The following is a 25,475-nucleotide window of genomic DNA, read 5'->3' as shown; positions in this document are numbered from 1 at the left end:
AGCAACAAAAATGCAAAGGCTAGATAAATTCATCAAGCATGTAAAAAAGTATCAAGTTAATAAAAGATAATCCATTCACAATGAGCTTGTCATTTTATTTATTTGTCATTCCTTTCCATGAGGACTGTTTCAAAGTAACGTCCATTTAGTTCTATGGCATTCAGCACTACATAAACAAGGAATTATTTAGTTATTGTTTCTTTCTTTCTTTTTTCCAACAAGAGAGTATAGGTCTCCATACTAAGTAATGCTAAAACATCTGGGAGGCAGAATCAAACAAGTTATAATTTTTCATGTCATATTTTCCTTTTATGAGGAACACAAAATCTGATGTGAAATTTTGAAGTAAAGAAAAATGACTATTTCCTGACCAAGGTTAAAGCTACTTAAGAAAAAGTCATAGCATAGTTTCTTTCACATTATTTTAAAGCTTTTTAGATCTATAACAAGAAGCATTGCTCATACAAATGTATGATGGAGTTCAGGAGTACATTTTTATTATATCAAGCTTGGTATTAAATGAATGACTAGAAACTTTGAACTATTCTTTCATTTTTCACTATACTATATACTATGGGGAAAAACATTTTCCTCTAACAATTCAAAACCAAAAAAGTTCTATTAAGTAAAATCTATTTGGTGAAAATAAAAAGGAACTCACTGAATGGATCTTCCAGCCAAAATCACTACTCTTACTTATGTAAGTGTCTTTGGGCTTTTTCTAAGCTTTGGTATCCTCAGAGATTTCCATAATAAGAAAGTAACAATTACCTAGAATGAAGACCATTGCTCACATAAAATACCACAGCCTGACAGTGCATGCAGTGTGCATTCTAAAGCGTATTTTTTTATTTCTCTCCACCCAGTGACATAGTGGCTTGCCATCGCAGGCTTGGCAAAAAGGTACCTTTCACTTTAATATTCATTCCTTTGTGAAGGATTTGGTGACACCTTGTCAAACGAGCACAGGTCTAATCTAAGGTTATCTTCTCTGACTTGCTATAATACAAAATGTGTTGCTCAGTCTCCAGTGATTTGGGCAATGTATGTATTATGAAGATGGATGTATGGAATTATGCTTCCTTTTGTAGCAAGTTTGCCAACCATCTGCAGGTGTAGTAGCAAATGACCAACCCACCCTCTAGTCCATCTGTAACAATAAGTTCAGAGGGGGAAAACTCAGAATTCCCATTTTTCTTTTTTCGTCATGACAATTCTTTTTTTCTTTCCTCTCATTCCAGACTTAGAAGCACTGTCAAAACCATAATTTATTAATAAAACTGGACCATTAAGATGATGTACAATATATCCAGAAAACATGTTTTTCCCGCACATTATCTCATTATTCCTTGCCCTAGATCTAGTGAAAGCTTGATATTACCATAATACAATTGTTTCAGAAATAGCACAAGTATTTTGCTTAACTAGAGCATATTTGTCATCATTGACATTCAATACAATTAACCAAATTAAACTGACTGGCTGATACTATAATTACTTCATGTTGAAAGAAGTATAGTGCTACTTCTTCAGAGCAGGTATGGTCTAGAAGTGAGAAAATGAAACTAAACATTAGACAGTCAATAACATCAGGAGATCTGCTTTTGACACATATTATAATCCCATAAAAATAGTTTAAGCTATTTACTTATGCTTTGGCTGGGCCTAAGTGACCCCAGCTCTATATAGAAGTTAATGCAATTACATCCATCTTAAAGCCAATCTGATGAAGTTTAATTTGCCTTTATGATCTGTAGACAGGCAAAAGTAATTAACATTATTGAATTTTTGATGCAGGTGAAAGTAGTGTTATGTTGGCACTAAATTGTCACTAATTTCTTTTTCTATGCTAACTCCCATCCTTTCATATCTTAGAATAAAAGAACCCAGAGACATAGGCATGTTCCCAGTATTCTACCACCAGCTCTTGCCCATCATTCTGTCTCTGACTGCTAAGCCATAATAAGTGAACACATGCTTTTGGTCATGTTCTGTATTGTTGCTAATTCCTCTTATCCCTCCCATTTAGGTCCAATAACTAAATGCACTACATGGAGCTGGATTCATAATGAAAGTGTTTACTTTACTTATAATTAACTTCCCTGCATAATTAATGTCCCCAATCCTCTGGGCAGCCTTATTACATCTACTCTGCTTTAACATGCTATCTGTCAGTGGAATACATTTTCATATTTCAGAAGGAGGGGGAAAGAGACCAGAAAGATCCTCACTGACTCTGATTCTAAGATCATTTTTACCAAAAAAGTATTGGCAATTATATTAGCTATTTTCATTACTTATATAAAGTGCTATATTGGCTGATCTTCACCTGAGAAGATAATGATTAAATTATAAATGTAAATAGGCTCCTATTAGAGAGCATTAGGAACAGCTTGAGGAGTTTTTAACACTGACATAAGGGGAAAGAGGGCAAGAAAGTGACACAAAGACCTGGCAATAGGGGCAGCAGTGAGATCTGATCACAGGGCTTAGGAATCCTCATCTCCCCCAGGATTATTCCTGAGGGACACACCCAGATCTCTTATTGCAGGTGTTCTCTCAGACCTCTCACCTGCCAGCAATGCCCAGATCTGTCCACCTAAATCCAACAGCCTGGAAAGGGGGTTGAGAGGTTGATATGTTAGCTCTGCTTTCCCTGAAGCCTTGGAAAGTACTCCTCAGCCTGGGCTCAGGCTGTTTGCCTTAAAAGGATAAAATATCTGTAGGGAAAAAAAACTGTAGCTGGCTGCAGAGACATCACATACCAGAAGGAGAGGCGCTACAAGCCCAGTACTACTCTTCCAAGAGGCGCTCATCATTGTTTCACCTTCATTAACTTAACACTGTGCAGTAGTAGCTGGGACCCAAGGAAGCAGTCTTACTGGCTAATGAGGCAGCTGCCCTCAGTGAGAATAGAAAACAAACTTGGGCTGATCCTAACGTGTGTCGCATCTGGAGAGTGGCCAGAACTCATAGCTGGCAGGGAAGGGGAAACATACGTACCCATTTAACAGAGCTGCAGCCACATTGTGTATCCCAGGTCCATAGCAGGTAACCCCAGAGATCACAGTGAAACTGACAGGTCCAGATGCTTATGAGAATTGAGGAGCTGGAGCTGCCACGCTCCACTGAAAGAATGGGATTTGGGTTGGACACAAGAAAACAAGGTGCTTCCCCAGAGAATGGGACTTTAAGTAATCTGTAACCGACAACATTTAATAGGCTATCCTAGAGATTCCCAACCCTGAATGCACATTAGAATCACCTTGGAAGCTAAAATAATATAGCTATACCTCAGGTCCACCCCAGAGAAATTAACTTGGAGGCTTCTGAGGTGGTACCCCAGCAAAGACATTTTTTAAAGCTCCCTAGGTGATTATAATATACGGCTAGGTTTGAGAAGTAACAGGCTAGGGTAGGGTAATGATTACTTATTTGGGAAAATAAACAATAAAACATTAACAAATAGTATACACCTATAATTTGGTCAAAAATCATTACTACTTTTGCAAGCCCCTAGTGCTTAAAGGTTTTAGCCAATAGAGACATTTAACTCTTTAGATGAAAATTTATCCTTGTCTTTTGTTTAATATCACATACAAACATACACACAGACACACACATATATACACACCCTGTCATCTTCCTATCAGAGTGATGCCCTGATTTTGCTGCACATTGGAGTTACCTAGAGAATCATTTAAAAATGCTGAAACCTAGCTTCCACTCCCAAACATTATGATTTTAATTGGTTGTGGGTAAAACCTACACACTGGATGCTGTTAAGGTTTCCCAGGTGATTCTAATGTACAGTAAAGTTTGGGAACCACTGTCCTATCTCATTTCTTCCACTTTTGCCAAAGTACTTCTGCTTCCTGTTTAATTATTGGTGAATAGATACTCCCCTGAGAGCAGCACATATGTTATTTATTAGGTTTTCCTGCAACTACGTAATCCCCACACTCTTTTGAGAAGCAGGACAGCTGGAGACAGGCTCTTGAGGTCAAATTCAAGTTCAGTCTTTTACTAAGTGTGTGGCCTTGGGCAAGTTGCTTAGCTTTTCTGAGCCTCTGAGCTCTGTTTCTCATGCTGTGAAATGGGGATAATCCAAAATCTTTCTCCCAGTGCTGAGTGTTAAAAGAAATGACCTATGTAAAGCACAGGAGCAGCACCTAGTACAGAATGAGTGCTCCAAAAATGTTAGCCATTCTTATGATGATGGGCAGTGCATTTCTTGTCACATTAATTCAGAAACAGTGATATGCTCACCTACTGCCCTCATTCCTTTTCCTCTGCACTGTGGACTGCACAAAGATTTCAGATTCAGGGATTTCTCAAAGGGACAATATGAAGCATTCAAAACAAGCATTGGTGTAAAGGGAAACATCTTCAGTATGGCTCCCTGATGAGGCAAACCTTTCCCATACTCCAATTTGGGTGTCTGCTCTCTATGACTATCTTATCCACATATCTTACTTGCAAATTCTGTTCCAGTCTTATCACCTATTTATTCACCGACAAGGTCTACTACTCCTTTCCAACTTCCTTACAAATATGGCAAAGTTTTAACAAAATGCATCTTGTTTTGCCCTTTCCTGTCTTCCCCCCATACATATCTTTTCTTTCCTCTCTACTCTCTTGGTTTTTTCCTATTAATAACTATAACAATAAACCCCACTTCAGAAATAAGAGACTTTGGGGAGTGTACTATTTGTCCCACCTTGTGTTAAAACATCTGTTTTGTGAAGCTACAGTTTTGGTGCTATTGTTTATATTTACACGACAGTTTTGGAAGGTGAACATTCCTCTGCTCTTACAAACAAAATTATACTTAGAGAGTTCAAACAGGCTGCACGGACTTAACTTCCAAGAAAATAAATTTTAAGGAGACGCGAAGCAGAGCAGTCATTATAGAAGATGGTGAGAGGGAAGAAGAACCAGTGGCAGAGGGCTGGGTGTGAGGAAGGGCTGTCGGGGAAGGGGTGCAAACAGCACCAGCTCAACATTTCAGATTAGGATTCAAAATGCCACAGATGTGACTGCATAATGAGCTGTTGAGCATACTGGTAAATGCTGCTTTCAGCATGTGCTTATTTATTACATTGTCTTGTGTTCTCTGAGCTCGGAAGGTTCAAGTCAGAGTGTCTTTAATGCTAGCAACAGGCCCAGTTCCTTGGATGGGCAGGAGCACCTATAGTGGAGATGGCAGAAAGAACAGCAGCCTGGTGTTCTTTGGTTGCTAGGATACCATGGAGACCCTCCATTGCTAGGCAGACAGAAAAAAAAATGTGTCCATATGCCTTATAACCTGCAAACAGCAACAACGGAAACATCGTCTGCGTTCCTGTACCCTTTCCCATTAGGAATCCAAACCCAACTCTCTAGCAAAATAACAAGTAGCAGCAGCTTGGAAATGTGGCCCAGTAGAGCAAGGAAGCTGGTCATTTATATTTTCAGGCAGTTTCTAGAGCTATTTTATTTAAAGGCTTGTCAGTATTGTCATTATAAGCCCCATTGTGGGGACACACAACATGACTGTGCTTCCAAACACCCTAATAGGGTTTTAGCAACCTGGTCTCACACATTTTTATAAAGGCTTCCACGACTTCAATTTTACTGCATAGAGTGTAATGTCAAATTAATGATCAAACTTAAATTGGAAACTCTATTAGAATAACGTTAGGTCAGAATTTAACTCCTCCACACACACACAAAAAAAAACCACACAGGAAAGATGACTTATAAAAACCAACTTCAGTTTCAATTCTCATCTATGTCCAGTTTACTTAGGTATGTGAGGCATCTGCAATGCTAGTCTATGGCATAAAATTAGATTATTTTCAACAGAACATTTTGAAGTGAGTGGAAAAAGCAACTTGGTTTCTTTAAGAGTTTTAATCATTTGTGGCTTGATTAAATTAAATACTCTTATCTAGTTAGTATAGTTATGACTATCATCAGGACTGTGCTGGTGGGTATTAGAGGGCTAAACTGACAATTCTGAGATTCAGAATTTCACTAGTGGGTAACAATCAGTCCTCAGTGTAAAGCATACATCCACACAAATAATTCTTGATTATTCTGAAAACAAGCAGAATACTCTCTCACCTATTTTATAAAATCATAAACTAAGATCCTCATTCTCACTAGCCTTAACTTGCTTTTCCTCAATTCCTTCTACAGTACTCTAGTACAGCCACCAGTTGCTGCCAATCCCCAGATGTGCCCTGTTTTCTTTTTCTGTCTTATCTCTTTGCTAATCTATCTCCCCCAAACCCCTCCCCTTTTCATCTCATTTCCATTCAACTAAATCATGGCCATCCTTCAAATACTTAAATACTTCCACATCCACAAGAGTTTCTGATACCATAAAATTAAATGGGCTTGATTACATTTTGCCAACTGTCTTAGTTATCTCCTCTGTGACTTACCTTACTCTACCTTCTAGAATATTTACTTCTGTAGCATTGTTAACCCCTTATTAACTCCTTAATGGTGGGACCTATGTATCTCTCACCTCTATTGCCTTACAATATTTTACACATGGCAGACTTTCCATAAAAGTGCTGAACTGAGCTGTAGGGCACACTTGGAATACTTAATTTCTACCTTTGAAGAAATCTATGGTTTAATAGCATGCCATTTCTGATTACACTAGAATTCTAGAATTCTCTCAAATTCCTACAGAATTTAACATACAGCCTTTAGGAAGATTTGATTTCTCTTGAGCTATATTAGTGTCAAGGTTTAAAAGATCATATAAGATCTTTATAAAATTAATGCCTCATTAAAAATGAGAAAATACGTATCTTTTTATCTTCAGCTCTTCTAAAGTACTTCACAATCAAAAAGTAAAACAGAAGAGAACATGTAATTCTCTGAAATTCAGCTACTGCTGGAGTGAAAAGCAACAGTTTAACATAAATACAGAGACATTAACAACTTTTAGGAACATAAGTCTGCATAGTGCAATTGAAATGACATAGAACCCTGTGGCAGCAAAATGAAAAAGATTTGGGAGTATTTTCAATAGGTAAAGCGTTTGGATCAAAATATCAGAAACCGGATGTTCTAACCTATTACAGAGTCAATTTTCAGGAATAAAATGTTATGAAATAAAATTAAATTGAAAGTCCGTAAGACCCATTCTATACACACAATCAACAGGCAATCTGATTTTATATAATGGATCCTTGGGCTTTTTTTCTTAATTTTTTAGGATTTGCTCAATTTCTTTCAAAATATGCAGTCTAGTAGCTTTACATTCTCAAGCAGTTATTTGGTAGCAGGGGAATACAGATTCCAATTTGCTACATCAGTTCTTTGCTTCCCTTTCATAACACAAGAGGGGCTAAAGGACTATATCTACACAGATTGTGAAAGAGACCAACAAAAACACTCCTCCCACCTCATAGGTGTAGCAAGGTGCCCTGGTTCTGTGCTGGAATCTGACAGAGGCTTCCCTCCAATTCCCATCTTCAAGGGAAAATTCCAAACCAAAAATGTTAAGATGATTAAAGTTTTAAGTTAGTTTACATTTTACATTATTTTTAAATGATCAAAAATCACCAAGAAAACAGAATATTTTTAAAAAATAATCTTCAGAAAGTAACCACGGTAAGCAAAAACTAGACAAACATATTTGCATACATCAGGTAATTGAACAGAACGTTAGCTGGGCAGTTAACTATATCTAAAAAAACAGTATCAAAACTAACATGAGTGTGAACTTGAAATTCATTTTAGTCTATTTAGTTGGTTTCATTTTAACTTGAACTCATAATAATCTATGTGTAAGTTTAAGAAAGATGGCTACATTTAACTTGCAGAAAAGATGCACTACAAAAACATAAACACTTGTTGCCAATAAGTCTGTGTACTCAAATTATTCATAGTGAAATAAACTGAAATGCAAACAGGTCTTCTTTGGTTTGGCAAGTTTTCTTAATTCTTTGTGGAGCTATGTGGTACAACCATTAAAATAACCTAATATATAATCATTTTGCATACAATATAATTCTTTTTCCCCTAAGAAAGGTACACATTCTACTACTCAAGCCAATTTTATTCTAGTTTTCTTTATGTAAGTGTGAAAAAAGAACAGATGTTTTTCCAAAAATATTTAAGCTTAGAAGACACTCTATCATTTTCTTCAATAAAAATCCTTCAGAATCACAAAATCCATCATGGCAATACCTTAATAGCTGAGTTCTTTAAAACACAGGTTATTAAATAAATATGAGAACACACAACATTGTTCAATGAATAAAATGTTTATTACAATGGATGTTGTAAACTATTTGCCACACTAATTTCATTTTCCACCATGGACTTTTCTTTTTAATCTAGTTATTCTATGTGTCAAGCACTGAGAGGTTTCTAAAACTTACCACATTGTCCAGTTCATTCCCTACTGCCTAGATTCCTTTAGATCTTCTCTGATAGAACGTTTAACTGGAGTTATCAGCCGTCTTGATCATGCTTCATTATAAACCCTATTAAAATGGTCTTTTCATAAAAGCGGAGTTTGCTCTGTTACTCCAAAGTCCTGCAGATACTAAAATGAAATTTTATGGAATGCTTAAAGATGCAGGGAGCTGTCTTGGAGTTATTTTTTCATTATGCAAAACTTGGCCCAGGAGAGATGGTCATGTACCTTGTTAGCTAAAACAGGCAAGCATGTCAGGACTGCAAATTAATTTACCAGAGAAAGTTGAAGTCCATTCAAATCATTCAGGTTTCTAAGGCAAATCTAAGTCTGCTGAACTATCAGGACAACTTGGTCAGGTCAGAATCTCAGGAATGTTTATCCTTACTGTCTCTCCTCCACTCCCTCACAGAATACAAACTCCTCCTTAAGCTACACCTGCATGAAGAACAGCAAACGTTCCATGAGAACCACTATGTATGGGTATAACTCTAAGTTTTCAAAAGTGTAATTAATGCATGCTTCTGACCTCTCCCCCCCAAAATCCAATAAATATAAATAGAGGTAATCAAGTATTTACTTTTTCTCTTTATATTAATTTCTTGTCTTTATGAAGCAAAGAGTTTCAAGGGACTTTGTATTATTATGTAACACATGTCATCCAGACAATGTGATGTAGTTAAGAGCAGCAAAATCCTCGGTTTTATCAATTATGTCATTATCTACTAATTAAAAATGACATTCATTTGGGTGCTTTCCCTCATTCTATGTTAACCTCCCATTTCTGCTTCTTTACTCTCCATAAGGATTTTGAGTTGAGTGTTGTTGAATAACAAGTTTCATTCAATTTTTTCCCAAACCAAGTTCTGAAGCCCACTGACATCAAAAGTACACAGTTCTCTAAAATGCTAGAACAATACTAGAGTGGTTGCATTAGAAACCAGGAGTAAGGCAAACAATGTGTCCACGTTGTAACTAAGGTAAGTGTACTTATCTATATTTGATCCTGGAAACATGCAACCCTCTTGGCTGATGGAGCTGCTCCATTAGTAACGTTATGCAAATTCCTGAAGGAAAATAAGCAATCTTCTCCCTCAGATGTTACGAAAAAATATTTTTAAAAAATCAACAGACTAGTCTTCCATTTACGGATTGTAAATGTCATCCAACACAAGAAATCAAAAAATACTTCCCTTTTATATGGGTATTTGCTTATTTTTGACACTTTGATGATGACAGAACCTCAGGTTTGAAGGGTACCAGCGTGAAGCGCCAGCAGGTAGAGAAATCCGCGAGAGCCACAAAAGCATAGAAAGTAAGGGAGCTATCAGACGCATTTCATTTCAAGTCTGATGAGCCTGCATTTAGGATTTTCCGGCTGGGCTGGTTTGCCAGGGCTTTTAGGAGACGGGGGCTTTTTATTTCTCCCGTCACACTCACACGCACGGTCGGACACACACCTGGGGCGCGTTCAAACTCTACGTACACTAGGTGGCATATATGAATGTATATGTATATTTAAAAATAATACCTTGACATCTGACAAAGACATGAAGGCAACGTATGTGCAGTGAGTCTGGCTCTGAGAAACGTGCACAGCCCCGCAAGAAGTGCCCGTTAAAACGAAACATTTCTGAGGATGAGGACAGACATGGCAAGCGGGAGGGGCGGGGGCCGACAGACAATACAGAGACCCGCAGCTCCCCACCGCCAGGGTGCCACACGGCCCCGGCGCGCAACCCCTGCTTACTGTGGGCTCTTGGGGTAGAAGGGCAGGGTCACATGGCTGAGATCCTGGATGTCGAAAGCGGTGGGCTCGGCGGAGATCGCCTGCCGCTTGGTGCGCGGCTCGCCCTGCAAGGTGCTCGCGCTCTGCTTCTGCGCCTGCTGGGTGGCCGGTCGGATCACCGAGCGGTACTTGTCCAGTTCGTTCTGCAGCTTCTGGATCAGTTCGTCCTTCTGATCCAACTCTAGCTCCAGCTCGTCGATGAGAGCATCCCGCTGCCTCAGCTCCTCGATCTTCTCCTGGAGCGCGTACTGTAAATCCCGCAGGGTGCCCATGCTCCTCCGGGCTGCCGGGGGCTCCTTCCTGCCGCTGCTCCGCGTCTCGGGGCTTCCTCCCCTCTCCGATCAACTTTCCCCAAAGTCGTCGCTGCCTCCCGAGTGCAAAAGCTTCCTACTTGAGACCAAAGCCAGCCCTGGCTTCTGAGCATGCCCAGTCCGCCGGCTCCGGCGACCGAGAGTTTCAGTGTGCAGATTCCACTTCTCGGGGCTTACTGAGACGCCGAGCGTGGGGATGAGCGCAACGGCAGGTCCAACCGGGGATTAAACCTGAAACGCGGTGGGCGCCGCGGCGCGGGGGCGCAGGGGCGGGAGGCGCGGCGGCGGGGGAGCGGGAGGAGGGGACTTGAATGGGGACTCCAAGGCAGCAGCGGTCTGGCCGGGTCGCTGGCGCCGGGCGCCAAAGGAAGCCGGCGGGGAGTGTGAGGACCCGATAAACCTCCGAGGCGCTGGGGGTGTGCAGGCGGAGCGAGGCGGGGGCACTACTTTGGGGGTGGGGAGGTGGGAGGGCGAGGACAGGGAGGACCCCGTGCAAACTGGGGAGGCGTCAGCCGGCTCCGGCGCATACCAGTCTTGAGAATCCTGGCGATCTAAGCTAAGATCCTGGCGACGTCCGAGGGCAGAGAGGACTCTGCATCCTAAGAGCTCTGAGTTCTGGAGGTATTTCAACCAAGAAAAGCTCCCGAGCGCTGTGACTGAGCTTTCGCTTCTCCCACGCCACCTTTCCCACGGGGAGCGCCGCACACAGGTGGCTAACGCTTGAAAAGAAACTTGCCTCTCAGAAGGTGAGAGCGAGTCCGTGCCAGAGACGGATTCCCCCATACAGACTTTGGAAAACGGGGGTTGGAGGAGGGGGGTGTCTAACTTTTCCCCGCTAGGCGTTGCTACTGTCTGCCAGCTCCTGCTAGTGACTCATTTTTTCTGCCCCTTCCAAACTCAGATAATGGAACTCTTTTTAGGGCAATGGACAAAAACGGATTTGGGCCCTAGAAGGCTGCTCAGCTTCTCCATCATCCCTCCCGCCTTGAGCTAGGGGTCTAGAGAATGGCCCAAGATGGGCCTGGCTTCTTTCAGTTGCTGAATTTGGCGGGGGAGGAGGTGGGAGTTAAAAATCATTCCCGAGTTCCAAAAAGTTCATCTTAGAACTGAACCATACCTTTGAAAATATTACTTTTCTGACAACCAAGCTGTTAGGAATGTATCTGTCCACTTGAATGGCGAGGAAGAAATCCTGACACAAACTTTGAAGAAGAGGGAAAATCCTAAACAGGAAGGCAGACCAAATGGGATGCACTAAACTGCACACTATACTGTACCAATCACCCCACCCACTCACTCCCACCCCCATCCCTGCCCCCATAATATTTCCTACAGTGATGACAATCGGGTACCATCCTTTCTGTACAAGAGTTGTTCTCCCATCATGGGAACACATATTTAGAAACCTCAAATATTTACCTAACACTTCCCTAAATTCCTAATATTTGCTTAAATCTTCAACAACTCATCAAATTTTCAGCATCTTTAGTAGCAGCCTTTAAATTACTATTTTTGGGCACTCAATATTATAAATCTTCAATGCTCTATTTGGTCATTCCTTAACACTAAAACAAAGTAGAAAATAAATTAAAACTGAATTGCAATGCGCAACTATTCACTGGAATCTAAACTTAGCCAAGAATACAAATATTAGTATCAAAAAACTTGCTCACTTTTGCTTTTGAATATACATTTTTTGTATTTAAGCTTACAAAACAAAGGAAGAAAGAAAAAACCAGCTAGCTACTAGCACGTTAACAAGCTGTTTGATTTAAAACGTATTTGTTTGTGATTGGAGGTATAAATGACAAAGGTTATACAATCCTAAACATTCTTTCACACAGATTATGATCTAATTCTCTTAGTAAAGGTGACATAGACACTTCATTTGTCTGCTTTTCAACACGCACATTTTCGGAAGTGCATTCGTTTCGGAATGTGTTATATAAAGTGGATAATTCCCGAAACATTTTCATTTGTGAGGAAGAAACATGAATAACATACATATACGGACAGCAGTAAATAATAGTTTTGAATTATTGTTGTTTTAATTAGAAGTAAACCAAGTAGAAATATTATGACTTTGTATAACTGACTGTACTGTAAAAGAGCTTCATGACAATTTTCTTCTTTTAGGCAAAAGGCCAAATTCTTATCTTATTCAACCTGTGGGAGTTCTTTATTTCCATGGGAAAATGTTTAATACTAAATGACTTTTTCCTATAGGTCTATATTGGGGTCCATGATGCCAATAGTTTATGTCTAAAAATATATCCAAAGCAATGTATAGGGGACATCATTAGACAACTGCTAAGCAGAGTTTTGTTTTTAGAGTTCATTTGAGGCTTAAATGGGGTTACTCAATGTCTTTGAGCAGCACAATATAGAGAGAGGTTTTCTTCATTTGTAGAAAGCCTGCCTACATATACAAAGGAAAACAGAAACTAAAGCATTTGTCCCAAAAATAAAAATAAAAAAATAGCACTTCAACCAAAATATTCAGGTATTTTGAACAAAAGTGAAGTTTTTTACACTGACTTGTATAAATAATTTTCACTAGTTAAGCTAGTATATCTACATGAAACATAGGACGTATCCACATTATATTCTCATTTAAATGGAATTTTCATGATACAAAATGTTTTAGGATGAATCTGATATTAAGAATTTGTTGCAACAAACACAAAGTAAATGCCTGAAAAGATCCATTCATTACAATTTTGACTTTAAAAGGGGTTTAAGGTACAGACTAACATATTCAGTTATATTAGCCTATATTATAAAATTAATTTCATTTCCTCTTAAATGCTTTATAATTATATATGCAAATTTCAAAATTCTAGGCTTTTCTCAGTCTTAAAGTCAAAATAAACATTTTAAGTAAATTTTTCAATGATGTTTTTGTCTGGTTGTTTAGATCTTGAGGAACCAGGTTTCATCTCAACCTTTTGAGTGATTCTAATATTTTCTTAAACATCTTTTGCATTGTATTTAGTAAATGCTAGAAATAAACTTTATGTGAAAAATCAAGATCTTGCAATTATATTTCAACAAATTATCTTTACTATGTGTCCCACAGAAAACTTAATTGGCTAAATTACCAGATCAAAGATAAGGCACAAGTCTACAGCCTACTTTGGAAATGTCTACCACAAATTCCATCTGGAATGGAGTGGAGGGGAATAGCATGGGCTGAAAACTCTTCTCCCACTGCCTATCTGGGATAAGGCCTTGATGTTAGATACTAACACTTAAAGAACAATGGATTTTTTTTTTTTTTTTTGAGACAGTGCCTCGCTTTGTTGCCTGGGCTAGAGTGAGTGCCATGGCATCAGCCTAGCTCACAGCAAACTCAAACTCCTGGGCTTAAACAATCCTACTGCCTCAGCCTCCCGAGTAGCTGGGACTACAGGCATGCGCCACCATGCCTGGCTAATTTTTGCTATATATATATTTTAGTTGGCCAGATATTTTGTTTCTATTTTTTTTAGTAGAGACGGGGTCTTGCTCTTGCTCAGGCTGGTCTCGAACTCCTGAGCTCAAACAATCCACCCGCCTTGGCCTCCCAGAGTGCTAGGATTACAGGTGTGAGGCACCACGCCAGGCCAACAATGCAATTTTGAAGGAACTGAATTCACAGTCTAGAATTCCACAGCCAACTCACAACCTGCTTTTCAGCAGTCTGCCTTTATCATAGCTTTAACGGAAGTAAAATCCTACTGGTAGTTAGACCAAACTGTGGCATGTTAGAACTCCAGTATGCTGTTCAGTTTTGCACCCAAACCTCACGCACACTGTCTGGGGAATGGACGGGACATGGACAATATATATAACCTGAACTTTTGTACCCCCATAATAAGCTGAAAAATAAATAAATAAATATTACCATGTCTTCCTCAATGGATCTCAGAATTATTTAATGGGATATTCAATAAAGTAGCTTTATTATAATACTGGCCATTAAAAAATAAAGTCTGTAGAATTTTTTATCCTTCACTAAAAACATAATTAACCCCAAAAGAACTATGATAATTTTATCATCCATTTGTCCATTCCATGGATGCTACATCTCCTGGAAGAGTTTTAAGTTTGAAATTTTTGTCTACCGTTTCATGTATGTATCTTGAACAGGAAAACAAACAAACAAAAATATAGTTGGGATTTTTAGGTAATGGAAGCCACACTTTGCAGAAAACTGCTAAAACTAACAGGTACTCCTAAGAATCTAGATATGAAGGCTATTACTGGCAGACATAAATAATGGCTTGCTCTAAGTTGTTAATTATAATCAAGATCACAATAAAAGTAACTAATTTCCTTGAACTTTTAATGCATGACAGACACTGTTCATACAACCCTCTAAGTTGAATATTATTAATATTCCTATTTATATCTGAGGGAACGGAGGCACAGAATAACCCACCTAATGAATGGCAAAGTCTGGGTTTAAATCCAGACCATTTGATGTAGAGCCCAAGCCCCTACCCTCTCCTTGCCTTCTACAAGACCTTACAAGTGTTGCTGCTGTCTTGTTCTGGATCCAGGGAGATACAAGTGTCCTTTAACATTAACTTGCTTGACTTTGGGGTTGGGAAGGTAGACAGATGAGAAATTTCAAAAAATCCTGAAAGGGCAGGAAAAAGATGTTTAAAAAGTTCCTTTTTCCAAAACTGTCTTTATTACAGCACCATTTCACCCTGGTTTGCCTTAGAACAGTCTGGTTTTAGTACTAGAACTGCTTCAGATTGTCCTGGTTTTAAAACTAAAAGTTCTAAGAACCTCTCAGTCCTAGTCAAACCAAGACTGTTGGTCATTATATTTAATTCAGGATTGCTGAGCCTCTTGAGTTTATAAATATGTTCAAATTTTACTTTCAAAGTTACTGATAGAAAAGTAAAACCAAGGAAAATCTGTAATGGTAATACCTATTATTTTATGCACATTACAAACCCACTTACACGTTTGTTTGTGTGAATGTTTTAAGAAAGCGATCATCATATTCCATTGTATACTACAGAAATTGTCTTTGAGCTATGGGGGGGGGTCAGACAATAGAATTTTAATTATGCTTTAATAAATTAAACATGGATTCAAGGTTATTTTTTTGGTTTAGTGTTCTTACAAAAACTGGAACTTTAGGTTGATTTCGTATGGATTAAACACAATGATTCACCCACCTGTATTCAATTAACTCCTATACAATTAGTCTAATTGAGTTTGGTGGATAGATTCAGCTGTAAGAAATGTATATTTAAATGGTATAAGTAAAAATTCTAATGGTTGGGTTGTTTTGAAGTAATACTACTTCAAATGATAAGTTCTGCATGGAAAAGAAAAAAAATAAACTATTAATGATGAAAAACTTACTACAGAGACTTGGAAAGTAATAGTGCACTGTATCATAATTGCTAATGTGCTCAGCATTTAATACTGAATTAGTGTCATGCTTAATATTAGTTGAAATGAATTCTTATATTCCACCACTTAAAATGATGGTAAGTTATTATTGTGCCTCAGCCTAAACTAGTGCCCATGAAAACTCATGCACTAACAAAATGAACATTTCTTTGTACTCTTTAGTAAGCTGCCATTTCCAATGACCAGAAGAAATAAAATATTTTAAGAAGAAAAATATTAGGTTTCCTGTATTTTTTAATAAATGCAAAATTTTAAAGTGCATAAAATATAATTTAAAATGTTTTATTCACAAAAATGCCATTTTACTGAATTTTAATCCCAATGAATAGGTACATGAGCATGCAACATCATACTGTCTCCCTATAGGATACATAAATTACAGTTTCTCAGTTTCCATTTCAGTGACTTTTCTTGTTTATTAAATGCACATCACTTACTAGGTTAATGCATCAGTATTTTCTACAAAATATTCAAAAACATTTGCAAAGGTAATTTTGCTTCTGAAAACAGATTTGATGTCATATGGCTTACAGAATAGCTCTGTAGGCAATGATTTTTCTTTTTTGTTGTTTTTATTTTAACTAGCATTTAACAACTGATATTATTTGGTTATTCTCCTCCTATATATTATATAACCAAAATTTAGAGTAAAGAAAACCTAAATTTTCCTAACAAACTCATTAAACTTAGTTAAGGTGGGAAAATACTAAAGATGTAGGAAAGATAATAAAATACATGTTTGAGTGAATTAAATTTTTGTCAGTAAATAAAATGACTGAATTGGGCAACAGAAGGATGCCGAGAAATTTGTTTATAATGTGAGAGAGTCAAAGATTTGGAGAAAAAGAGGAGTTGCAGGCAAAAGACTTAGTAGGAAAATATGTGAAGATCTTCACTCTTATTAACTTAATGGACAAGTAAATATCACCTAATTTCACATTAAGGAAACTCTTGATATTGTGACTTTTATGCAATCATCATGAGACACAGAAATCTACCTTTCTAATGACAGGCAAATGAAACAATAGGTTGGTAAAAATAAAGAGATACTATTCCAGGGCCAAGATACAGTGCCCAATGTTTATGAAAGCATTACTCTTGGAACAAGAATAGGAGCCCCAGGTTGACACCCACAAGACATATATATTTGCTATGTATTTGTAACTAACTGTAAAACTATCAGTCACCTTACCTAATGTACATTTTTTAAAAGATTCCAAAATTCCTTCCTGGTCTAGACTGGATTTTTTAAACTCATTTTTCAAAGTATAGACATTCAATCTGGTAGTAATGAATACTTTAAATATTAGTGGTTCAGATTTAAAGTTAAAACTTAAATGTGCAAATTCCTATATAATGAAGTTATAAAAATACCAATATATAAAATATCATATAGTTTCAATATCCTATATAAATTGACATACAATAGGGGTTTTCACACTTTTTTGGTATTAGTGCAGAATATACTGTCTTTCTTGAATCATTGCATTATGTAAGAATTTTTTACCCAAAGATCAGAGTTAATTTAAGGAGCTATTATGGAAAATTCATCAAAGTTTTCCATAGAATATAATACAGCCAAAATTCTAACCATCCATCTTCCTTAGAAAAGCATCTCTGTTGACTATCAATGTTAAGTGGAAAAAATAACAAGGAAATCTTCAAAATGTTTATTTTTGGAATAGGAAAAGCAATTGCTACTGTCAGGAACATAGAGAACTTAGTGAAAATTGTTTATTTTCATTTGCCAGTTTCCATGGGTCAGACCCTCCATCAGTACACAGCAAGTAACATTCTCTCAGCACTCACTGAAGTAAAACTTACCTAATGTAACAGCATTTCTACATTCACTCCATTATTTAATTTAGTTCTGTCACTACTGAAGGCACAAACAACGCATACATACACACACACACACACAAATACAGATATTTAAAAGAGTGATAGCAACACTGTCATGATTTGAGACCCCACCCAATCCTAGCTCCCACCAAAAAAAGCAAAGGTGCTTGCTACGGTTTGAATGTCTCCCCAAAAGTTCATGGGTTGGAAACTAATCTCCAATGCAACAGTGTTGAGAGGAGGGATCTTTAAGAGGTGATTAGGTCTTGAGGGCTGAGCCCTCATTAATAGATCAATGCTGCTATCGTGAGAGAGGGTTAGTTATCATGAGAGTGAGTTCCTGATAAAAGGATGAGTTTGGGCCTCTTCCCTGCCCCCTCTCATGTGTGCTCTTGCCCTTAGGCCTCCTGCCATGGGATGATGCAGCAAGAAGGCCCTGGGCTTCTTGTCCTTGGACTTCCCAGCCTCCAGAACTATAAGAAATAAATCTCTAATCTTTACAAATTACCCAATTTCTGATATTCTGTTATAGCTGCACGAAACAGACTAAGACAGTGTCTTTATTCTTTACTCATGACGAATATCACAGAATTTTGAGCTGGAATGGACCACAGAGATTATTTAATTCAACATCCTAATTTCAAATTTAAAGAAACCCAAAGGCCAGGGAAATTAAACAACTCACCCAAGGGAGAGGCAAATATGGAACCCAAATCTCCCAATTCTCAGCATACTATTCCTTAAAGTTATTCCTTCACTTGGCATTTTTATTATTGCTAAAATAGAAGCCTAACTTAGTTCACATGAAAATTCTACTTTATATCTCTGAGTAAATAATGGTAGTTAAAGCCATTTTAGACCACGTTAATTTGCTACAGAAAACAAAATATATACAAAGGTCTTTGAAATGTCTAATTAGTTCTATCATGCCTCTCCTTATACTTGAACCATATGGAACTTTTATTGCTACTATGGGGATCCACAAGAAGATAAATAACTATTTGTCCACGCATGTGTGTGTGTCGGTGTGTCTTGTGTCTGTGTGTCTGTGTGTATGTTTGTAAATGTCCCACAAGCATGCATATACCATCGTTATGATATATAAACTACACCCTCCTGATCAGCCCTCATTCATGTAAAAGTAAGGTGGGCATATTAGGTAGATGCAGCCCAAATCTTTTGCATTCCACCTTCTTTGACAAAGATCTAAGTGGAGAAATAGGGTAAACCATCTTAATTTTTCTCTCTTCAGATATAGCTCAAGCTTCCTCACATTACAGGATTTTAAAAGCCCTTGAAATATGAAAAACAATCATTACCAAGAAAAAAAATTGTCTATAACTCAGACATTAAAAGATAATATCCTAAACTTTACATACAACTCTCAGAATTCAAATGGTGACACTTGTTTGATTGCTTGAAATCATGTGATTAGTCTTAGGTCATTTAACATTTTTAAGGCGTTGTAACTTTCGACTACAACTATGCCAAAAAGTGATTTTATTCATTTAATATTTTCCAATGGGGTACTGTACAACTCCTTTGCAAAACACAAAAAAAGAAGATAGTAAAGATGTATTTTAAAGATGTATTGAAAAGAGTAGCATTTAAAATTTTCATTACATTAATTTTCTTAGAAACAATTTTGTATTTTAAGATTCTAAGTATACATATAGTCATTTAACTACCAATTGCTCACAAAGCAAACTACTAACACATTTCATACATTTTCATATTCCAGAATCAGAAAATATCAGCTTGTGAGAAATAAAATAACTGATGAAGAAACCATAAATAACCAAGAAAAAGCACAGAATAACAGATGGTGCAATAGCTAAACCCAGTGGTCAAAACAAAGCTTTGCCAGCAACCTAGTGACTCTAATTCAAAGCTCTCACCCATCAAAGCATATACTACAGCTCAGTGTTTCCTCAAATTGTGACTGACAGAACACTAGTTCCTTAAAATGGTGATAAGCGTAATGAAAAAGGGTTCCATGGTCAAAAACATTTGGGAGGCACTGAGAAAGACTCAACAAAACAGATTTCTCTATGCATTATTCTCAGTACTTTTAATTTTCCATTATGTATCCTGAATCTCCAAAATAAATATAAATATATACAATAGTAAATACTGTATATAGTTCATAAATAAATATTAAATATATACATTTGATTTAAACAACTAGATATTCCTTCTACTCATACTGTAAGTGTTGAGCCTGAGTATTCATGACATTAATTGTTTAAAGGTACATCAGATAAGTTATTAAAAAGATCAAGCACCGTCCCGACTTCTGAAATCTCTATTGATATCTACATACACAACAATATCTAGTCCTAGTCCCACCAACAGTACTGCCGACCACTGGTATCTCCCCTTTAAAACCACAATTTGCCCAGCCCGTAACCACAGCCAATGACATGACAAAAAAACGTGAACATATGACAAATTTGGTGCCTACAGGAAAAGACTAGCATTGCCATTTGACCCGTAACCACATTTCCTGTCTTTAAAACTAGGTTGGGTCACAGGATTTTTGCTCAGGTTGGGAAAATGTTCAAGGGAAAATTACAATGGGATTGAACTAAGGAGAGCAATTGATTAATAATTAATTACCTAAATGCTATATTGATCTCTTAGTTCTTTAAAATCTCCAAGCACCAAGCAATTTTATTTTGACACTTAAGAACTTGATTCTTTTTTTTGCCTGTGAAGCCTTTCTCCTAATACCTCTTATTACCTTCAAATCCCAACCCCATCGCTACCCCATCACCAGCTCCCGTCTTAGCCATTAACTGAAATAAACCCATTCTTCAGTCCCTTAAATATAAGTTCCTCTAGCAAACCTTCTGAATCATCCCCATGATAGTTTCCATCATAATAGCACTTATCATAACTTATAATTATATATTATTTCCATGGATAGTTGTTAAATAGGTATCTGCCCCATTAGACTGTAAACTAGGAAGACAAGGAATTATGTCTATTTTGCCCATCAATACCCAGCACAAGTAGGTTCTCACTATATATTTTTTAATTTCATTAAACAAATAAAGGTTAGTAATAAATAGATGAAGTCAACAAATATTTATTTAGTATCCACAACATACCTCTCTGATGGAGAAGAGGGAGAAAGGAACAATTTCTCTACCTATTTATTGATGGTGGTGTGTAATATGTAATAAATCAAACATATCAGAGGCTTAGTTTAAGCCTTTCTATATATAATAAATCAAATATGTCAGAGGCTTAGTTTAAAATGTGCTTTTCTTCTACAGAAAAAAAAAAACCAAAAAGTTATCACTCTTTAAATAACATATTTGCTGCTTAAGACCCATGATAACCATGTTTTCTTCCTGTCACCTTGAAATTTTTTTCTAGAAAATAATGCTTCTTGATACCCAATCACTTTTTTCAAATTACATCTAGACAATCAGCTCTCTTAATGCACTTTTAAATTGGCATAATGTCTGATTCTGTCTTTCTGTTAGCCTTATAATATATTGTCTTCAAGGTCCAGTGCTCTTTTTTATATAACACTGGCAATGTCCACAGCACCAGCAATTCTGCAATTTCTTTCTGTTTCTTCCACAATTCTAGATATTCCTTCAAAAGGCTGACTGCTTTATTTGGAAGGTTGGTGCTTTTTAATAGTTCGTAATATGTATATCTTTTAGAAAACTATTCATATCAATTGATATTTTGAAAGCAGATGCTTCCAAGTATGTTACTTAATAAATTACTTCAGTGATTATTAACCAATGCTTATGCCCTACCTGGTCACTTCATTTACAGTGAAGTGGATGTTAATACTGAAAGTTTAAGAAGCAAATTTATGCACACAAGCACATTTATCTCCAAAAATATTTCTAATCCACTAACTTTATTCTTAAAATAGATATGCTTACTTCCCATCTCCTCTCTCTTGCTCTTTCTTGTCTTTTTCTATAGAATGTCAGAGTAGGCCCCTCAAATAAAATCATAAGCTTACGGCCACAGTCAACTGAACACTGAAGTGCTAACTTTTAGGTTTTAGCAATAATTATAAAGTCACAATGTTATGTTAAATACCTGTTCAAGTAAACCTAAACACGGGGATATATAGTTTGTTGATGAAAAAAAGGACTATTTCTCAGGTAGATGTTTTCTATAATTTCTAAACGTCAGCAAGAAGACTTCCAAAGTTCTTCAAATTTATTGTACTTGATTATGGTCTTGAGAAAGGTAATTTTGTCAAACTTAAAAAAACCCTAAGCTCAAGCCCTCCCTATGGAAAAAAATAGGAGACTCTTATCTACGAAAGAAAGTCAAATTTGGAGACAAATATTCAAAGTTTTACACATCTGTAACTCCACAAATCTCTATAAATGAAGCTTTAAACTGCAATCTTATAATACTTCAGAATCTAAATGGAAATCTGAGATTCTGATTTGCAACTGCATGAAACTTCTGGGTATTCAACAACACCGGAGCACTAATAACCATTTGAATATAAGAACTTCTTGGCATTGCATCATGTATCTTTAGTGATTCTTAATTATATTTTTTCCTCCTAAGAAATGGGAGTCTCATGATATAGTTATCAATATACATAATCTTTTTGGAAGCAGCATTTCCCAAGAGGAAAAATATATCTGATTAATAGTGATTATGCTCTATAAAAGACAAATATCATGTTGAGATATATACATAACTTTCTACATTTAGAAAATGTATTCTTTATTCAGTTAAAATAATACTTTTGAAAATAGTTTCTAATTGAGGTTTAAATTTGCCATTTTTTTTAAAGTGTAAGGTTAAGCAAAGCATTAGATGATTATAAAATTTATACTTTTTTTACATGACTCATTTTAGTTTAAATACACTTCCATAAATAGTGCACAGCTTCAACAAACAGTACATTCTTCAAATTTTTCTCAGCCATTAAATACTAATTTCTGATGACTAAAATATAGAACTAAAGGTACAATTGCACCCTCTACTGTCCAAATTTTCTATTCCATATTGAGGAAAGTACTGTGTATGTTTAACACACTCATAATAAAAGTAACAGGTAAATCACATTGGTTTCTTTTTGACATTAATTAGCAGATCCTCAAAAAAATTAAACTCCAATTGTTAAAATATTTTTAGTAGTACAAATAGAAGTTTGTCATTCATATAGTTACTTGTCCTAAACTAAGCTAGAAAATGACTCTTAGTAAGGCACAGTCATGCCTCATATAAGAACATTTTGTGTCAACAACTGGATATACAACAGTGGTCCAGTAAGATTATAATGGACCTGCCCTATACATATGTATCATTTTTTACCTTTGATACCGTACTTTTACTGTACCTTTGCTATATTTAGATACACAATACTTACCATTGGGTTACAATTGCCTACAGTATTCAGTACAGTCACATCCTGTAGCCTAGGAGCAATAGGCTATAGCATACAGCATAGGTGTGTGGTAGGCTGTACCATCTAGGTTTCTGTAAGCTCACTCTTTGATGTTCGCACAGTGATGAAATTGCCTAAGGACACATTTCTTTTTTCTTTTTTTTTTTTTTTTTTTTTTTGAAACAGAGTCTCACTCTGTTGCCCGGGCTAGAGTGAGTGCCCTGGCATCAGCCTCGCTCACAGCAACCTCAAACTCCTGGGCTCGAGCAATCCTACTGCCTCAGCATCCGGAGTAGCTGGGACTACAGGCATGCGCCACCATGCCCGGCTAATTTTTTCTATATATATTTTTAGCTGTCCATATAATTTGTTTCTATTTTTAGTAGAGACAGGGTCTCGCTCTTGCTCAGGCTGGTCTCGAACTCCTGACCTCGAGCGATCCACCCGCCTTGGCCTCCCAGAGTGCTAGGATTACAGGCGTGAGCCACCGCGCCCGGCCAGGACACATTTCTTAGAACGTATCTCCGTCTTTAGTGACGCATAAGAGTACTTAAATGAAATATTCATTAACTTACAGTAAATGGCAACATTAATCACTTTTTAAACATTAGTTCTAACAAGGAAAAATATCAAGTCATTCAAGTTAACAATTGGCATATTTTTCTAATAGTGTATAAAGGTTATCCAATTTTTTTCAAATTGGAAATTAACTGAACTTCAAAGTTTTTCTTTTTCTACTTCAATAGATTTAAGATAGAAGTAGTTTTTGTTTACATGGATGGATTGTATAGTGGTAAAGTCTGGGCTTTTGGCATACCCATCACCCGAATAGTGTGCATTGTACCCAATAGATAATTTTTCATCCCTCACTCCCCTCCCATCCTCTGTCCTTCTGAGTCTCCAATGTCAATTCTACCACTCTGTGTGCCCCCATGTACCCATAGTTCAGCTCCCCTTTATAAGTGAGAACATGTGGTATTTGGTTTTCAGTTCCTGAGTTACTTCACTTAGGATAATGGCCTCCAGTACCAGCCAAGTTAATGCAAAAGACATTATTTCATTCATTTTTATGGCTGAGTAGTATTCCGTGGTGTGTGTGTATGTGTGTATCACATTTTCTTTATCCACTCATTGGTTGCTGGGCACTTATGTTGATTCCATATCTTTGCAATTGTAAATTGTGCTGCAATAAACATATGTGCACTCTAAAGTTTTAAAAAACAAATTAGGTTTTGAGTTCCTCCATGACTGTCAAAACTTAAAATACCACCCTGAGCCAAAATTAATAGCTTATTTGTAGTTTTCTTTTAAACTTGCCTTTATCATTTTAATTAAAGACTGTTTGGAATTCAAAATAAATTATTATTCAAGAGATTTTCTTATCAATTTATTCTTCTGGTGATGGAGAATTAGCTTACTGCTAACCCATCCTTCCACCAGGAATAAACAGAAAAGCTGAACGAAAAAAATTAAATTAAGGCACTGGAAAATTACCAAGCATCAAGCAATTGAGAGGCCAATATCCCAGAGAAAACGGAAGTCCAGACAGGTAAGCCAAACATTCAATGTCCTTCTGATGCATTTAGCAATTACAAAACAGTCCTAGGAAAATAAGTAATTGAGCATAAATTAGAAGCTGAGTGGCTAAGAAGTTGTGCAAAGCTTCTAAAATTCTCATAGAGCTGGAGGGACAAAAATTAGAATTCAGGCTCAACCAGTTGAAAGCCATGAAGCCTAAACCTTAATTGCTAATAACCCTGTACTCAGTAAGACTGAAACTCTTTATATTAATATCTGCTCAGTCCATAATTGGATCAAGGTGATCTGACCCTAGTCTTCCTGCCTGTCAGTAGCAAAAGTTTATCTTCCCTGAGAGAAGATTACATCATCCAGAGGCTGAAACTATTGCTACAATTTTTCATGCAGAATGTTGGGATTCAATCAAAACCAGCTAGGTATACCAAGACAATATCCTATAACCTAAAACTAAGATAAAAGTGGAAGCATGCACCAGGAGACCCATGGGAGAGCCTGATACTGGAATTATCAGACATGAACTTTAAAATAATTGTAACAAACATGTTTTAGAAATGTGATGAAAATGTTGGTAATTTCAACAGAAAACTAAAAATTATAAAAGAAATTTAAATTGACATTTTAGAGCTAAAAAGGTAGTAACTGAAAATTAATAACTTTGTAGTTAAGTTTAATGGCAGAAGACAGAATTAGTGAACTGGAATATAAATTCCAATGGAAATAACTACATTAAATAAAGAAAAATAATAAAAACATAAAAAT

At 36.8% G+C, this 25,475-nt stretch overlaps 1 protein-coding gene across 2 annotated transcripts in view; it reads right to left on the bottom strand.

Moving 5' to 3' along the window:
• The window catches only part of PRKG1 (protein kinase cGMP-dependent 1), a 1,158,333-nt gene that overhangs the window by 1,071,522 nt on the left and 61,336 nt on the right, over window positions 1-25,475 (bottom strand). Inside the window, exon 1 of one of the 2 annotated variants that reach the window (XM_045569366.1) lies at window positions 10,179-10,602. The exons of the other annotated variant lie outside the window; for it this stretch is intronic. Within the exon in view, the coding sequence (XP_045425322.1) occupies window positions 10,179-10,489 (311 nt within the window). The 5' untranslated portion in view covers window positions 10,490-10,602. Of the gene's footprint in view, window positions 1-10,178; window positions 10,603-25,475 lie in introns of those variants that run through there. 2 annotated transcript variants of the gene reach the window in all.

Source organism: Lemur catta, chromosome 14, assembly GCF_020740605.2.
Source record: "Lemur catta isolate mLemCat1 chromosome 14, mLemCat1.pri, whole genome shotgun sequence".
NCBI classification, from domain to species: Eukaryota; Metazoa; Chordata; class Mammalia; order Primates; family Lemuridae; genus Lemur; species Lemur catta.
This window is presented reverse-complemented; position numbering and strand designations above follow the sequence as displayed.